At 49.1% G+C, this 17,469-nt stretch overlaps 1 protein-coding gene across 1 annotated transcript in view; it reads right to left on the bottom strand.

The window, feature by feature from the left end:
- PRKDC (protein kinase, DNA-activated, catalytic subunit) overlaps positions 1 to 17,469 on the bottom strand; it is a 3,158,350-nt gene that overhangs the window by 1,983,055 nt on the left and 1,157,826 nt on the right. The window contains exon 46 of the mRNA XM_078687323.1: positions 13,318 to 13,466. Within this exon, the coding sequence (XP_078543449.1) occupies positions 13,318 to 13,466 (149 nt within the window). The remainder of the gene's footprint in view (positions 1 to 13,317; positions 13,467 to 17,469) is intronic.

Below are 17,469 nucleotides of genomic sequence, written 5' to 3'. Positions count from 1 at the left end.
CTCTTCCTACTTTTAGTAACCATTGTTGGGTGGGGCGACAGGCACACTGCTAGTTGGGTTTGGGGCGTAGTCCTGATGCAGGGGTGCAGGGAGGGGGGCGGTCCTTTGAGTTGGGGAGGTGGGTTGTTGCAGGGTTTTTGTTTACAGTTTCGTTTCACATTGCATTGGGACTCGAATGATGTGCGCATGCGCGAGGGAGTTGGGTGAATGTCTGGCTCTTCAGTGGGGTTGGGGATTCGGGTGTTGAGTTGGAACGTAAATGGTTTGGGGGACAAGATCAAAAGGGGCATGGTTAGCCAGTTTATCAGGCGCCACTCGCCTGATGTCGTGCTTCTCCAGGAAACGCATCTTGTGGGCAATCACTGTATGGCGCTTCATAGAGGGGGTTATAAATTGATTGCACACGCCGGGTTTACAACGGGCTCGCGAGGGGTGGGGATCTTGGTGAGGAGGGCCCTTCCTTTCGATGTACATGCTACTTGGTCTGATCAGAGGGGCAGATATGTAGGGGTATCCGGAAGGCTGGGGGGCAAAGTGGTGACTTTCCTTTCTGTTTATGTACCTCTGCTCTCCAGTCCGCAACTTTTAAAGACCTTGCCCATATATTCCTTTCTCTCCCGCTGGGCCTTCTGCTATTGGGTGGGGACTTTAATACTGTTTTGGATGGTGACCTTGATCGTGTCCCGCCGAGGACGCTGCCCCCGGCACGCCAGTGGCTAGGTGACTTCTTAGATTCCTTGGGTATGGTCGATGCCTGGCGCCTCTTGAACCCTACACTTAGGAGTTATACCCATCTTTCAGCTGCTCATGGATCCATGTCACGGCTTGACCACGTTGTTTTACCGGCCGCGATGGCTGATAGTGTACGGGAAGCGCGCCATTTGGGTGGAGGTATATCTGACCATTCCCCGGTCTGGGTCCGTGTTGAATTGGGACGGCCTATGGTTGGCAGGGTTGCACCTATTAATGCTTGGCATCTTCGTGACCCCGTTATTAAGAAGGAATTGTGTGGTGCCTCCGAGCGTTACTTCCAGCATAATCGGGGGGACGGTTGACACTGTGGGAGGCTTATAAAACGGTCCTGCATGGTGAGGCGCTATCTCTCATTGCCAGTAAGAAGAAGAGGCGTTTGGCAGACATAACGGCGGCGGAGGCGGAGGTTATACGTTTGGAGAGGGAGGCCGCGACTCGAGCGTCGGCTGAGGTCCGACATCACCTGCGTCTTAAACAGGACGAATATCGTGAATTGTCTAGGGAGTCGGCGGTGACGCAAAATAACGATGTTCAGAGTAGAATTTACGAGCATGGTGACAGGGCCGGTAAGCTTATAGCCTGGCTAGAACGGGGTGATCGCGCATCCCGGTTGGTCCTTGAGATTGATGGTTCTGCGACTGTGACTGATCCGCAATTGATAGCTGACTCTTTTGGCTCTTATTATAAAAACGTCTATTCTTCGTCGGATGTGCATGATTGTTCTGAACACGCGGAGCTGCTCCGAGATATTATTATGCCGGTCTTGTCGGATGACAACCGGAAGTATTTGGACTCCCCGCTTACGGATGACGAACTTGGGGGAGCCATTAGGAGTATTCACTCAGGTAAGGCGACGGGCCCCAATGGTATCCCCGTTGAACTTTACAAATTAAATGCTCAGAAGGTTGCGCCTTATCTACGTGCTATGTTTCTGTAAAGTCGGGAGGTCGGGGTTCTCCCCTATGATCAACGGATTGCTAACGTTGTTGTGATTCCCAAACCGGGTAAGTCCCGTACTTCTCCCTCCTCCTATCGTCCTATTTCTCTGCTCAACGTGGAGCCTAAGGTGCTGGCTAAGCTGCTGGCTATCAGGCTGGTCAAGGTGATTACTACTTTAGTGCATCCGGACCAGTCGGGCTTTATGCCACGCCGTAACACCGCCCTCAACCTGCGACGCCTGCATGGCGTCCTAGGTAGAGCACATACATTGACACAATCCGCGGCCTTTGTGTCCCTTGATGCCACCATGGCCTTTGATCGAATTGAGTGGTCGTATCTCTTCGCTGTGTTGGAAAAATTGGGTTTCGGGCCGGAATTTATCGGATGGGTGCGTTTACTCTACGCTGCTCCCTTGGCCCGAGTCATAGTGAACAACTGTCAATCAGGCGATTTTGAGTTAGAAAGGGGGACGCGCCAGGGTTGTCCGTTGTCGCCCCTTCTGTTCGCATTAGCTCTGGAGCCCCTTGCGGCTTGGATTCGGTGGGAAAGGATGATACGCGGCTTGCGGTGGTCCCCTGAGTGGGAAGATAAGATTTCTCTATATGCTGATGATGTGCTTCTTTATCTGTCTACGCCCCGTTCCTCCCTTGATGTCTTCCTCGACATTCTCAGGGTGTTTGGTGAATTCTCGGGATTCACTATAAATTGGTCGAAATCTGTGATGTTGATGTTGTCGGGCGCTCCACCGGTGATTCGCAGAACTGTCCGCTCCAGGTGACTACTACCGGTTTTGTGTATCTCGGTATTTACGTTTCCCTTGATGCCAAGACACGGTACGCAAATAACTTGCAACCGCCATTGGTTAGACTGCGCGCCGATGTGGAATGTTGGCGGGCATTACCGTGGTCTCTTTTGGGTAGGGCAGTGCTCTTTAAGATGTTGGCTCTTCCCCGCTTTCTGTACGTTCTCCAAAACACTATGGACTTGGTGCCTACCAGGTACTTCAGGGAGGTTGAGACGCTCCAGAGATCCCTCCTTTGGGGTGGCAGGTCCCGCATTGCCTACACTAAACTTACCCTCGCCTGGTATGATGGCGGTATTGGTCTCCCCGATTTACGGAAATACTATTGGGCTTCCCAACTCGCGGCTATCAACCACATAGTTTATGGTCTTTCTAACGACCCTGGGTACGCCATGGATCGTTGCCTGTCCCCTGGGGGAAACCTTCTCCGACCGCTATACCATCGGCCGGGGCGCTTTTCCCTCACGGGCCCTACTTTGCATGCGGTGAGAGTCTGGCATGCAGCTAATAAGTGCCTGGGTTGGGAGGGACGGCTGACCCTTGCGACCCCTCTTTTCGACTCTGCCACTTTGGGTGGTTTGTGGACTACCAAAGGTTTTGACAAGTGGGAGTTGATTGGGCTCAGCCAAATAAAAGATGTTTGGGGGAAGGGGGAGATGCTGACGTTTGAAGCATTACAAGGAAGCCACCACCTCCACGCTAGAGAACACTTTCGCTACTTGCAGGTCAGACATGCCCTAACGTCTCACATTCCATTGGGGGATTCCCTCCCAGACGCCTCCCCCTCGAGGATCGTGTCTTAGATGGACACCTGCCAGTTAAGACGATCTCCCTGATCTACCGTAAACTAATTAACCACATGGATGATCCATTGCAGTCTCTCCGAGGGGCTTGGGCGGCTGATGGGTTGGAACTTGATGATGAGGACTGGGTTGAAGCGGTCTCCTCCCCGAGGATTGTAGCGGTGCAAATGAGATTGCGTTTGGTGCAGTTAAAGGTTTTGCATAGGTCTTATGTGACCGGTCCTGGGTTGGTGAGAATGGGGTGGACAACGAATGGTGACTGCAAGCGGGGATGTGGGGAGGTTGCTACATTTCTCCACATTCTGTGGCACTGTAACTCCATCCAGGCTTATTGGCGTGATATCCATGAGGTCTGATTGAAGCAATGGGTCACGCTTGCCTGTATGATCGCGAAACGTAACATAGCGCAGCTGTGGGGGGCCACTCAGCCACCTCGGCGTGCAAAGTAGTCACAGGATCTCGATTGGTGTATGTTCAGGGAGCGGGCGGTTTACGTGGCGAGGGGCTGCCCTGAGAAATGGACAAAGATATGGGGACCGTGGAACGCCTATCGGGGAGATATTTGTGTTCCTCCAGCCAGGCGGGCTGACTCCGACGCCCCGGATCCCTCTTAAGCCCCGGCTATTCATACTCTGCTTATATCCTGTTGCCAGACATCCCTTGCTCCCAACACATTGTAATACTGTCGATTTATTTCCAATGCATTGTTATGTTTATTTCATGTTTATTGCTAATAAAAAGGGAAAACAAAAAAACAAAAAACACGGAGCCACTATAAAAATTGGTTATGAAAACAGTGTGCCCAAAAAATCTTCTTTTTGTAAAATGTCTTGTTTTCTTTAGAAAACAAAAGAAAGGCATGCAAGTGCTCAGAAAGGGATCTGGTAGACAAACCGGTAAACCAGAGCGAAGAGGATGGGTGTTTCAGTAAGGAATCAGTAGCTAGATCCTGTCTCTACTAGAAAAGGCGTTACCAAAGGTAAGTAACTTATTCATCTGACAGAGGCATCTAGCCGCAAATTCCTTACCTTTGAATTAGATACCCAAGCAATACAATCCCTGGAGGTGGGTATGCGAACTGATCTCACTAAAGATCCATGACTAGGACTAGCCGGTCTGTTATAGAAGACAGAGAGAGTGACCGGCTGTCAGGAAGGCAGGTGAGGAAAGAAGATATCCCACCAGAAATATTGTGGAAAGCCAGTACAGAACTGAAATCCATAACTATGGAAAAACAAGGAAAAAGCCACCCATAGTAGAATAATAAAGAGGTGCTGGAAAGAACATATCTCCCTAGTGGTAACCAGACCATTAGTGGACAGGGCTGAAGGCCAAGGACAATACCTATAACCACTAAGCTCAGGATCCCTGCCATAGAAATAAGTGATGAACAGAGCACCAATCAATGCTTTAAGAAAAGCATTGTAAACAGTTACAATAATTGTGGACATAGACCACTTGTGGCCAGAGGAAACACTGCAAGAGAAGTGAGCCTTCTGGGACTATTCAATGTACAACCCACAGGGGAGGAAAGGTTGAGAATTGCAAAGCAACCAACAAGTGAAGGTCCCTCTCGGACACTAGGGAAGCGCAGCAACGTAAGTAAAAAACACACTCCCTCCTAAGAAAGGCAGCATAATATGACAGTCTATAGTGATAACTATATAAAAGGATGTATAAAAAATAGATAAAGGTATGATTATTTACACATACATACACATATATATATATATATTACTTGCTGCGGTCGCCGGTAGGTAGTTCTACTTAGGACGATGTTTCCATAGGAAAAGCGTTCTTTGACTTGCCTATATCCTTAGTGTCGTTTGACGAATCTTCACGAAAAGTTCCCAAAAAAGTGTCATAGTGAGTCTTGTGTATGGAAAGTTTTGGGGTGATCCAAAAGTTTGGGGGGGGGGGGCCGAGAAAGGAGGGGGGTGGGGGTTGAGGTAAAAAAATGATAATTCCCATAGGAGTTTTAATCATGACTACAGCCTGAACTGAGGGACAGAATTACACCAAATTTGGGAGAAAGGCAGATTTGGTTACGCAGATCATGCTTTCAGTTATTTGGTGTAAATCGGTTCAGTAGGTTGAGAAATGAAAAGTAATACAAATTTGATTATATGGGATCACAACGACTCCACAAGTAATAATAAGCTTGTGCAGAGCTCTGATTGTTTGCCAACACTTCAACCAGCAAGTGTTGGCAGCCATCTTGGGACTTTGCTTCAGACAAGTACCAGAAAAAAATGGAAAAAAAAGAAAAAAGGGCAGGGTAGGAATACCCTGACCACCAAGTGTTGGAGTCCCAAAGGGACCCCAGCAGGGCAAAAAAGCGTGGGGAAAAAATAAAGCAAAACAAGCTTAGGCTTCGCACTTGTTTTCAAAAGGGCCCCCAAGTGGGCCAGGTCTTGGGGGCATTTTATAAAAAAAGGTGAGGGACACACAGGGACCCCCCCACCCCCAGGGTCTTTGAGCCCTGGGGACAACTATACCCGGCTCTTTCTTTTTAAAACAATAGAGGGGGGCAGTGCGGACGCCATCCTGGGCTTCTAGAAGCCCCGGGGACTACCACCTCCCTGGGGCTTTGTTTTTAATAAAGGAAGGGGGGCGCATGGCCCCCCCTCCTGTGCTTCTAGAAGCCCCCGGGACCACCACCTCACTGGGTCAATTAAAAAAATTGGCAGGGGGCCGTATGGACCGCGGTGCAGAAAGGGGTTGGTTCCCAAGGGCGAAGATAATCTGTACCACCTCAGGGTGGAGACACCACTTATGGTTGGCCTGATGACACAGGCTCAGGCTGTTAACTCTTGAATTCAAAGAGCCAGCCTGATGGTTGGCAACTAGCGAGATCTCATGTGTCTGAGCCCAGGTCCACAGTGTCAGAGCTTCCCACTATAGAAGGAGATCCTGGTTGTTCATACACCACATCGCCATTGTGTTGTCCATCTGAACAGGCTGGCCAAAAACAACTGTCAAAAAGGCATTGAGAGCCAGACATAACACCCACAGTTTGAGCAAGTTGATATGTAGACCATAAGCCTTCGATCAGCAACCCCCCTAGTTACGAACCTCACTTTAAGGAGGAGGCATCCGTCAACTCTGTAGCGACCTCTGGTGGTGGTTTGCAAAAGGACTTTTCACAAAACAGATTCTCCTCTACTAAACACTCCTGGAGATGTGTTGTAGGTTCTGGGAGCAATCTTGATTATACCCATCAGATCCACCCAATTTCAGAAACATTGTAGACAGAGGCAACACTGGGGGGAGGAGGAGGAGAAGTGTGTGTGTGTGTGTGTGTCTGTGTGCGACTGTCTGTCTGTCCAACGGTTTACAGGAAGCCATGAGTACCAGGAGGTACAGCATCCGAAAACTCTGGGAAGAGGGGAAAGCTCTGGAAGACCTAATGTCCAATACTGCCCCTATGAACAAAGGGTGCGACTTGGGTAGCTTGACAGAGGAACCCAGGTTGAACAGCAGGAGTTATGTGGTGTTCAGTTTCTCTGACACCAGATGCAGAGAGCCTGTCTTGAGCAACCAATCATACAGGCACTGGAAAACGGAGATCCCTTACGCACACAGATATGAGGACCATTAGTGCTGATGTTAATCCAACCGGAATGACCTCAAACACGTACTGGATGCAACTTACCCTGTAACACAGGTACTTTCTGTGCAACTGCAAGATCAGTACAATTAAGTGCACAAAGCAAGTCGGGGGACACCATCACATCTTGTAAGTCTATTGCTAACAGCAACTGAACAAGGAACAGCATCTAGAACTGCTCCTTGTGAAGGAAGGAGTTCAAGACCTGGAGGACGTGAATTAGATGCAGATCACTGTGCTGTCTGGCCAAAAGATTTGCAAATGTGTATAATTGTACAGGTGTTTGTAAATTATAAATACTGTAAGAATAATTCTCAAGCTGAAGAATCTGCAAATGAAGGCTTTGTATGTTTATGCTTTTGTCCATCGGTTATTGTTGATTACGGAGGACTTTCTTTTAATGGATGAAAAGTTTGTTGAGAGAGACTGATACATTATTCTTTGGCAAAGCGTTTGTGTTAATGAAACATCAGTTGGGTGTAATATGCCTGCCCAATCTCCTGTTATACGGCCAACTCCACTGCCCTTTTTTGCAAAGCCATCATCTCCTGCTGGAGAATGAAGATGTTTTCGTATGCGTGGTAAGAGAGAACTTGGGGAATAATGGGCAGGGGGATTGTTGGAAGGGAAGGTCATGGCCACTTTCTGTAATGTGTAGGGCCCACTGGTCCAACATGATGGCCAGCTAGGCCTCCAGATGGTTTGATTTCCTTCCCCACACAGGCCACATGTGAACCAGTTGAGTTAAGCCAGGTGTGTTTCTTATAGTTAAAGAGGAATCAAAGACCTTGGTAACTAAATCCATGGTGTCCAGACCTGCTTCATAGCATCCTGCTCATCTGGGCTTATCTCTGAGAAGTTGTCTTTGAAGTAGACCGGGAGACTCAGCTCCAGGATAAGCCCTAGATACCACAGCGCAAGGGTATACCAGTTAAGTAAGCAGATGGAGTTCATGGATCTGAGCTCCTCACTCCCTCAGGAGAATGCTTTCTTTGCCATTGTCTCCAATTTCTTACATTACCAGTTCCAATGTGCATTTGGGAAGAACCTGGGATCTGTTTTGTAAAGTGTGATGCCTGCACCACTAGACATGTTGGCAATGGGTGAGAAGTTAAGAAGCCCTTAGTGTCAAAAACAACATACATGGGATCTTTGTTGGCTCAGCACCAAAACCAAAGAAGGTTTGGCCCAGACTGCCTAAACAGCCTCCATCAGTGCCATGTTAAATGGGAGCAAGGGTTTCAAGGATGCAAACACAGGCTAAAGGATTGCCATAAGGAGATTTGCTTATTTTCATTCATTGGTAGAGGTGATTCCAGCACCTCTGCTGCCCCAGTAATGAATGACCAGGATTGATGCTACCTCTGCAAAGGGCAGTCCCGAAGGTCATTCAAGCTCAAGAAAGGTGTGTCCAATTCAGTCACATTTTGAAGGGTCAAATAATTAGCTGCGTCCGTGTAGGTGGGACAGAGCAAACTGGCTGCCTGATTGTTGTCTTCATCATTGTGCTGTTTAGTCTGAGGCATCTGAATGTGATCTACGTCCATTCTGAAAATGTTCTCCATCTTTTTCCAATACTCATCCTTGGGCAATGGTCTGGGCTGAGACTCGTCCCTATACTGGGCCTTCTCCACTAACCTCTACAGTTGTCTTATCTAAGCTGATTAGTATGGTCTTTGTTTGAGGTGCAGGGTGGAAAACCTGAATCTGTGCCAGAGTTGGTGCCTTTCTTAGTGTTGGTGGAGGAACTACTGGCAGGATTCTGGTTGATTATGCAGTGCCAGCTGGGGCCAGTGGAGTGCCTCGAGGATGAGTCGACTGGCATCTGGAAAGGACCTTCCAACCACTTATCAGTCAGTCAGTCAGTCAGTGAGAATTCTTTATTTCGATTAGTTAAAATCATAAAAGAACAATAAAAACACATACATTCTAAAAACAGTTTAAAATATGTGAAATAATTAATATGCGTTTGATTGTTACAATTCATCAATACACTATTTACAATACGAAAGTTCATCATATGCTGTGTCAAGTATAATTAGTAAAAACATTTTCCCACTGTGAATCCTACTAGGTGGTTACATACAAACTTTCTTATTATTATTAATCCGGGCGGCGGCCACCAAAAAACATGCCACGCTATAGATGACACGCATACTGCTAAGCATTTGCAAATAGAGCAGGGCCAGCCTCACTTGTACGAAGCCAACCTCACGTAATAAAGGGTGTAAAAAAAAACTCCTTGGCTCTGAATAATACTCACAAAACATCACAAAATGTAGAGTATCTTGTGTAGAGAACATATCACAAGAACAGGGTGCTGAATTTTCCGGTTTCCCCCACCTTGGAAAAATACCTAAGGTTAAATAAATTAGATTGAACCGAAATCTAACCGACAGGAAGCGGTGGAAAGGCTTGGTTACAAATTCTAAGTACGGTTCAATAGATGGGGAAGTGGCCAACAAATAGTTGTTTCTAACACCTGGTTTCCCAAGCTCCTGCTTTTCCCGTTCCAACTCCAGCAAGTTCAAAAAATTACGTTTAATCCAACCTATATCCTCTTTTTTTAGGCCCTCAGGTGATGTGTATAATTCAGGTCGACCGAGCCTGAAGCACGCCGCTCTAACGTACCTCAGCCAGGGGATCCTATTTGCCTTGTCCAGGGCTACACAATCTTTTAAAATCAAATGGTTTAATGTGATTTCCTCATTTAACCACGTTTTCACCCAACATATCAGTGGGGCCATTTTTAGGTGGTCTGAAATATAGCCCATACCTAATTCAGTATGTAGGGGATAGGTCGGAGTCGACTGGGGAAGTGACATGAGTGATCTTAGGAACCTATTTTCTGCAATTTGGATTTTGTTCAGAGCAGTATACCCCCATAGGTCTGCCCCATACGAGGCAATCGCTAAACACTTAAATTTGTAAATCTTTAGCATTGCCTCCATTGGTCTTGCTCCCAACCTCTTCGAGAAGCCCAGGAGTGCTGCCGTAGATCTCGCAACGACATTACTCTTGAGCTTCTGTTGAGGGCCCCAATTACCCTTCTCGTCTAACAGGACCCCCAGATAAGTAAAAACCGGGACCTTCAGTAATTCCGCTCCACTGCACGTAAATGTTTTTGCCTTTATGTTCCTACTTCCTGCTCTGGCCACCATTACATGAGATTTTTTGATGTTCACTCTTAGATCTAGTGACTCCATGAAGCTACCGAAATGATCCAGCAGCCTCTGTAGGCCCAGCCCTGTACGTGCCAGTAATACTGCGTCATCTGCGTACAAGAGAACCGGAAACCCCACTCCCCCTGAACGCGGAATATCTAAAGTAGCCAGTCCCAGGGATTCCTCTAGGGCATTGATGTAAATTGTAAAAAGTAGAGGTGCCAGAATGCAACCTTGTCTGCCACCCCTCCTTGAACTAAACTGACCAGTGCATCGCCCCTCCCTGGTGACCCTGAGGCTGAAAGGTCCTTAAGAAGTTTACCAAGGCGGGATCTATGCCTAGTTCCCGGAGGATTCGCCATAGTTTTGAACGATTAACTAGGTCAAACGCAGATGCGAGATCCATGAAACCCATGTACAGTAGCCCTTCCTTGGCCACGGGGTATACTTGCTTATAAGAAGATGTAAGTTTGAGCATTGGTCCATGGTGCTCCTATGTTCTCTAAAACCATACTGGAGATTAAAGAGCACCCCCCTGTCCTTAAGCCAATCCCCCAGTTTCTGAAGAATCTAACAGGGAAATTGGCCTAGAACAGGCGGGGTCCCCTCTATCTCCCTTTTTAAAAATTGGGACTATAACAGCTCTGGCCCACGAAGGTGGGACACCTATTAATGAAGACGCATTAAAGACATTAGTCAAAATTTTGCTCAAAATTTGGATATAGACTGTATAAGTCCGCAGGAACCCCGTCTGGGCCTGGGGCATTATGTTTTGACATTTCTCTAATGGCCCTCTCCACTTCAGCTAAATCAAATTTAACGGGGTGTGCTTGTCGAGCAGCCATAATATCCACTTCGATAATTCAAGGTGCCCCTCACCATAAATATTCTTAAAGTGTTGAAGCCACTGTTCAGCCGGAATTACACAGTCCATCTCCAAATTTTCCTGCTCCGAGAAGAACGGATGATTTATTGTTGCCCAAAACTTCCTACTGTCCCTAAGCACATCAATGGATTGAAGATCATCCCACGCCTCCTCTCTAATTTGTCGTTTACGTAGGGCGATGGCGGTTTTATAATACTTGCGCAGGGATGCAACTAGAGCTCTATCTCTAGGCCTTTTTTTAAGTGCCGAGAGTAGGGCTCCATGAACCCTTGAGCAATTATTATCGAACCATTTTTGTGCTTTCCTAGGTTTAGGTCTGCTTTCTACCTCTAGATTTTTCGCAATCTGATTACATATAGCCGCATAGGCACCTAGAATCTCAACGCCTGAGGCCGCACCATTGAGGCAAATTGCAAAATTTGTCTCAGCCTTGATTGTGAGGTCTTCAAAGAAAGCTTCCGGGACCACCCTGTCCCATTTGATTCTTCTCCCTTGATCTTTTGTGGATAAACTCCTGTGATCCCCCCTCCTATTTACCTTGGAGCCACTAAAATTCCCTAAATCTACCTCCAGCAGGACAGGATTGTGGTCACTAAAGGTTGAAATCACCACTCTATAAGCTGTAGTCTTGGCCAAAACTGCGGGGGATAAAAAGATATAATCGATAACTGAGATTGCTCCCCACCCTATAAAAGTGGGTACCCGCTCCTCTCCTTTTTCAATGCTGGGTTCAAATAGGTTCATGTTAGACAAAAGGTCCTCGAGAGCCTCTCCCTGCCTACTATGCTCAAAATGAGGAACCCCATCACTTAGAGCCCCAAACGGTTCACCAGACAAACAGTCCCATTTACATGGATGTATGTTGAAGTCGTCCAGAAGGATCACTTCTGGTACATAATTCTGTTTAAGTTTAAAATCTGACAAAAACTGGTCCAAAGCACATAAATGCTCATTGTGCTGTGAGCCATCATTAGAATTATAAACATTAATTATTAGATATTTCTGAAGGTCAAAACCACTCCATTCAACTATCAAAATATTATTAGTGTCTGCATCAGGTTTTTTTAAAACACCTGTAAGGTTAAGCGAAAAGAGGGAGAGACGACCCCCATTTGATCTCCCCACCTTCCCTGCAACTGCTGGAATAACGAAACTTACATACCCATCCAAGCTAAAACTGCTTGCGGGGTCCCAAGTTTCCTGCATGGCAATAATATCATGCTGTCTGACAAAATCCACCCAGATAGCATCAGTTCTTTTAGCTCTATTGCCTGACACATTCCAGCTCAAAATCTTGAATGCAGCTGTTTGGTTAGGCCCTCCAGATGTGACTTATCAATACGAGGCCCCATTGGTTCTTTGGTTCATAGGGCCCAACGCCAAGTGAGAGGGAACCAAGGTGCCCAGAAGAGCACCAGCATAATCTGTGTGAAAGCTATGACCTGCACTGGGTCTGCGCGATAAACTGAGGGTATGCGGGAGGATGGCTCAACGTTGAAGCAGGAATCTGCATCAGAGCTAGGCCCAGAGCCAGGGATGGTTGCTCATCCAGGATGCTGCCAACTAACTCTGGCTCACTCCATTACTGATGGCAAGGAGCATCACAGAGAGCTATTTCTGGAGCAGGAATGGTACCTAGGCATGAAGATGTTTCACCAGTACCTCTTTTTGCATTTCCTCTTTTTTTTTTTACTTGGAAACGGGTGACTATCTTGAAATGCTTGTCTAGCTGGAAAGTAAATGGGCCAAATCTGGAGTGCACTGGCCACATGAACTACTTTGCCTTTTGCTCCTTTCTGGCAAAATGGCCACCAGACATTGAGTTTTTGTTCTAAATGTCACAAGAAAACCTTGTGAGGGTCCAAAAAGGACATCTGTCCATTGTAGGAGCAACTAGGCTTGAACCCTGACCTCTTAAATGGTGACATTCTGCCTAGCACTGCACTTCATTTGGAAGTTTTGTGAAAATGTTCCATGAAAAACCACTATGGAGCTGCGGTAAACCGTGCAGAGAAAAAGCGCTCTGGCATCATAGTGTTGAGGTAGCACCATATGGCTCCGGTAATATGTCCTGGGTGGAACCAGACTCTGAAGCGGAACTGTATGCTAATGCCTGGTGCTGGAGAACTACTGCTAATTCTTCTGAAACAGCTTTGGGCGTGTGGATATTCTATAGGTGTGGAACCTGCTAGCAGAATCATACATCAAAAGTTCACTCAACTAAACGGTGAGGAGTCTGTGGTTAGATACAGGAATTTCTTTGAATTTGAATAAATGCCTACCGATTCCTATTATTTTATCACCCCCAGTCTTTGCACTCTCTAAATAGCCCACACAGATTAAAGAAGATCAACACATACCTTTCTCTTACTGTGAGCTGGCTGAGCTGAGGGGTCCTGTGAGCTGTACGAAAAGCTTTGGACACCAGTTGAGAAATCAAATTGACTCATTTCTTCACTCAGACTGCTGTCTGCCATATAAGACTGAGACGACAAGTAACGTGGCTCCTCTAGAGAAAAGAATTAAAAGGAATACATTGGTCAACCTTAAGGAACACTAAATTGGTAAACACATTGCCATTTTCCAGTTTGATGTAGGTTGTGATAATAAAAAAAAACGAACAATTAAAAAGTCATACGTTACACAAAGAAGCAATATAACACATTCCACAGTTGAGTAATACAAAAGAAAGGTAAACCACTACAGTACAGGCCTGCTTATTTAAAACATTTTTCAATAGCCTTGGAGTGTAGACCCACCCCACCCATTAAACACAAAGCCCCAATCAAGATTTTGTTTTCAACAGCATGAAAGTGGATCAGCACACCCTGAATAGTTCAGAGCTGACCAAATCTTGACGTACGAGTTACTTACCTTTGGTAACGATGTATCTGGTAGAGATGATTCTAGCCGCAGATTCCTTCACGTAGAATTATCCCCAGGCGTGAGACTGGATCCGGAAACTTTTTTGCCACAGCACCCTGCGCGCCGGGGGCGGGGCGACATCACGCAACTCCACCCAGGCGTCGTCCGCGTACGTGACGTCAGCAAGGTCACATAAGACCCGCCCCGGCACGCCTACGTCCATTTTCTTCGGAGAACTTTTCAGCAGCACAAAGCAGAATCACCAGATAAACTGTGGAAGCATGGGAACAGTGTGCAAAGAGCAGTAAAAGTGGAAAGAAGCGGTGACTAACAACACCACACAGAATAGTGGCAACACTGTAGAACCCAAAGACAGGAACGAGGAAAGAGCCAGCAGAGTCCAGCACAGCCACTCTGTCAGCACATAGACAGCCTCCCACTCCCGTGCCCCAGAGGCAAGGAACATGCGTAAGTCATGGTACAAGTAGTAAACCTACCACTCCCGTCTAGAGAAAGGAGACCAGTCCCAAGACAAACAGGGACAACAACCCTCCAAGCCACTCCAACAGGGAGGGCAACCACCCACAATTGAAAAGGGCAAGACAAGGCCAGATGACCCTTAATCAGGGATAGCACTGGAAGGAAGGGAAGGGAGGGACGGACAGGGATAGAAAGTAATCTCCCCCAAACCTGGAGTAGCCAGAGCAGCAGGGCACCGGAGCACCGGAACCCCATCCTCCAAGAACCAAAGGAGGAATGAACTGCTCCCAGACGGAGCCACCTGTCAAGAACAAGGAAGGCACTCACAGGAGAGACAGCCCTCCACGGGGAGGCGAGTACCGAAGATCAACCCAAGGGTCCTCGCAGAATAGGAGAGGAAGGGCGGGCCGTGAAGGAATCTGTGGCTAGAATCGTCTCTATCTGATACATCGTTACCGAAGGTAAGTAACTCGTACAACTGATAGAGACTATTAGCCGCAGATTCCTTCATGTAGAATAGATACCCTAGCAATACCCCCTGGGAAGGAGCGTCTGCGAAAGGACCCCACCAGCCAATACAGAACAGAGGGCCCCCCAGGGGACCAGATCTGTGGACCAGGAAGAACCTTGTCCCTGCCAGGGAAGGGAACCCCCACAAGCAGAACCCTACCGACCCCAAGGGGATGGGGGAGGGAAAAGAAGGCTGAAGAGGCTCGTACACTCACGTTAGAGGAAGCAAAGGCTTGGGCAGAGAGGCTGAAGCATCCCACTCCCCCACAAGGCAACATAACATACGCTGAAGACCAAGGCAGGAAAGTGGAAGAAGAAGAAGCCTAGAAGGCCCAACGAGGGAAAATAAGGCGAACCCACTCCAGAGGGAGAGCAGCCTGCCAGCCAGAACAGCGCTGGTAGTCAGCCGCCAGAAGCAAGAAGAATAGCCCGAGGACCCCGGAAAGCCAAGTAGGCGGCGCCTGGCAAGGGAGAACACAAGAGCGTCCCAGACTTCAGGACAGGAGCAGGGAAAGGAGGAAATGCCCTGGCACACCACCATGAGTGGCCGCGCACACGACCTCAAGGAGCAAAAGCAACCTACACAAATGGCATTGAGAACAGGTACCCTAAGGTGAGCAGAACCCTTCAGCAGAGCGCAAGCCATATGACCTAGGGTACAATAATCCCCAACATGAGAACCCTCTTTGGAAGAACTTCCGCAACAGAGGAACAAACAAAAGAGCCACAGGGGAAAAAACACCCCCGCGAAAGGCTTGACAAACAGCCTAATCAAGCAGAAGGCCTAATCTCAGGGCCAAGTCTGCATAACAAGTCCAATACTTACACAATCAACAAAGGGGGCAGTCCAGCAGTCAACAATGCCAAATTCCCAAGAAGGACCAAATGGCCAGAAAACACACTCCACAGCCAGAACAACCGGCCTAAGAAGGCCCTGAATTAACCTGACTCAGGAATCACTGAGGCGGGGACGGAGGATGATAAGGAGGAGGAGGAAGAGGACGGATCCCTGCCAAGAGCCTCTGGATGGCAGAGTCGGCCGGGGCATGGAACAACAGGCTGCCATCAAACGGAAGGTCAATGAGTCTCTCCCGAATATTCTCAGGGAATACTCCATCCCGAAGCCAAGTATGGCGACAGAGAGCGACCGAGGAAGCCATAGCCCGGCCCAGCACCTCTGAGATATCCGGAGCGGAGAATAAACGCCGCAAGCTCCCGGCCATCCAACGCATGATGCCTCAAGTCCACTTGACCACCCTCCTGGGACGCTGCGGATCCCAAAGACTCAGCCGAGTCCCACAAACAGGAGGAGGCCCGAGCCCACACACACAAGGTCGAGGTGAACATGTCACGCACCTAAGAGTCCAACCAGCAGGCCTCTCGGGATGGCGGAGAAAACAGTGGTGGCAGGGAGGGAAAATCACTCCGCAAAAGAGGAATGGAGGCCGAGGGGTGAGGGAAAAGGCACACCAGGTCAAGCGGTGCTGGGAGATGCCAGTGCAGAAGATGCTGAGGCACCGGATCCCCCGAGGCAGGACGCCTCCAAGCCCCTGTCAAAGAAGAAAGGAGGGAACCCTCAAAGGGGAGCAGAATCTCCTTCCCACCAGAGCCCTGGTGGAGGAACTCCAACAGATGGTCCGCCGGAAAATGAGCCACAGGGTCACCCATATGCAGGATGCCCACAGTTGTGGACACTGTGTGAGCGAAGGCCGCACCCGCCTCCGTAGGGCCCCGCAGCGGGCAAAGCAGCTCCTCCGTGGGCGACGGCTTCAAACGTAGGCGGCCGTCCCCGAGGCCAAGCGGGGCGGGCAAGGGCCAGACCTGGAAGTCAGAAGGTGCCGACGAATGAGGGACCTGCCGCTCTTCCGACAAACACCTCTGCCGCAGGAAGGGCGGGGAGCTGCCCTTAGACGCCGGTGAAAAGGACACCACGCGGCGACCAGTCTCCAGGGAGGATGACACCAAGATACAAGCTGCCTCCGGAGAAGAAGGAGCGTCCGAAAACAAAACCGCGGTACGACCCCTATGTGGAGCCGTACAAGGTTCCTCCCAGTCGCCCCGCATCAGGGACCAGAGCGGGCTGGAGCCGAACCGGCCTCCACCAAGGTAGCCATCCGCTTGGGGGAACGATACGCCCCCGGGGAGTGATCCGAGGCCCTCCACCATCCGCGGCCCCGAATGAGGCGCAGATCGCTCAGCAACCCATGAGGCGGTGCCAGGGACGATTTAACCTCCAACTTGCCCCCCGTCGTGGCGGCCGACTGCAGAGAAGGACGAGAGGGGCCCGGAGAGGGGAGAGGGGTTCTCACCCAGCCTCGACCTGGAGCAGGGCGAGGAGGGTGCACCGACCCCTGTGGCTCCACGCGGTCCAGCTGCGGCCGGCGCCGCAGTGGCGTCACCTCGGCCTTAGACAGAACCACCCTGTCAAAGGACCGAGAGGGTCTCCTGGATGCGACGCGAGCCCCGGCAACCTCCCACGAGACCACATGGACTCACGCAGGAGTATGTGGCGAGACAGAGACGCCGTGGCCTGAAGGAGGTACCCCAGAGGAGCCACACCACCACACCCTCCAAACCTGGATCCGAACCAGTCGCCGCCGGGGCCGGAGCTGCCTGCGTTGCCACGGAGGGCCCCAGGAGGGAAAGGAGGAGGAGAC

The sequence above is a fragment of the Lissotriton helveticus genome, chromosome 4_1 (genome assembly GCF_964261635.1).
Source record: "Lissotriton helveticus chromosome 4_1, aLisHel1.1, whole genome shotgun sequence".
NCBI classification, from domain to species: Eukaryota; Metazoa; Chordata; class Amphibia; order Caudata; family Salamandridae; genus Lissotriton; species Lissotriton helveticus.
This window is presented reverse-complemented; position numbering and strand designations above follow the sequence as displayed.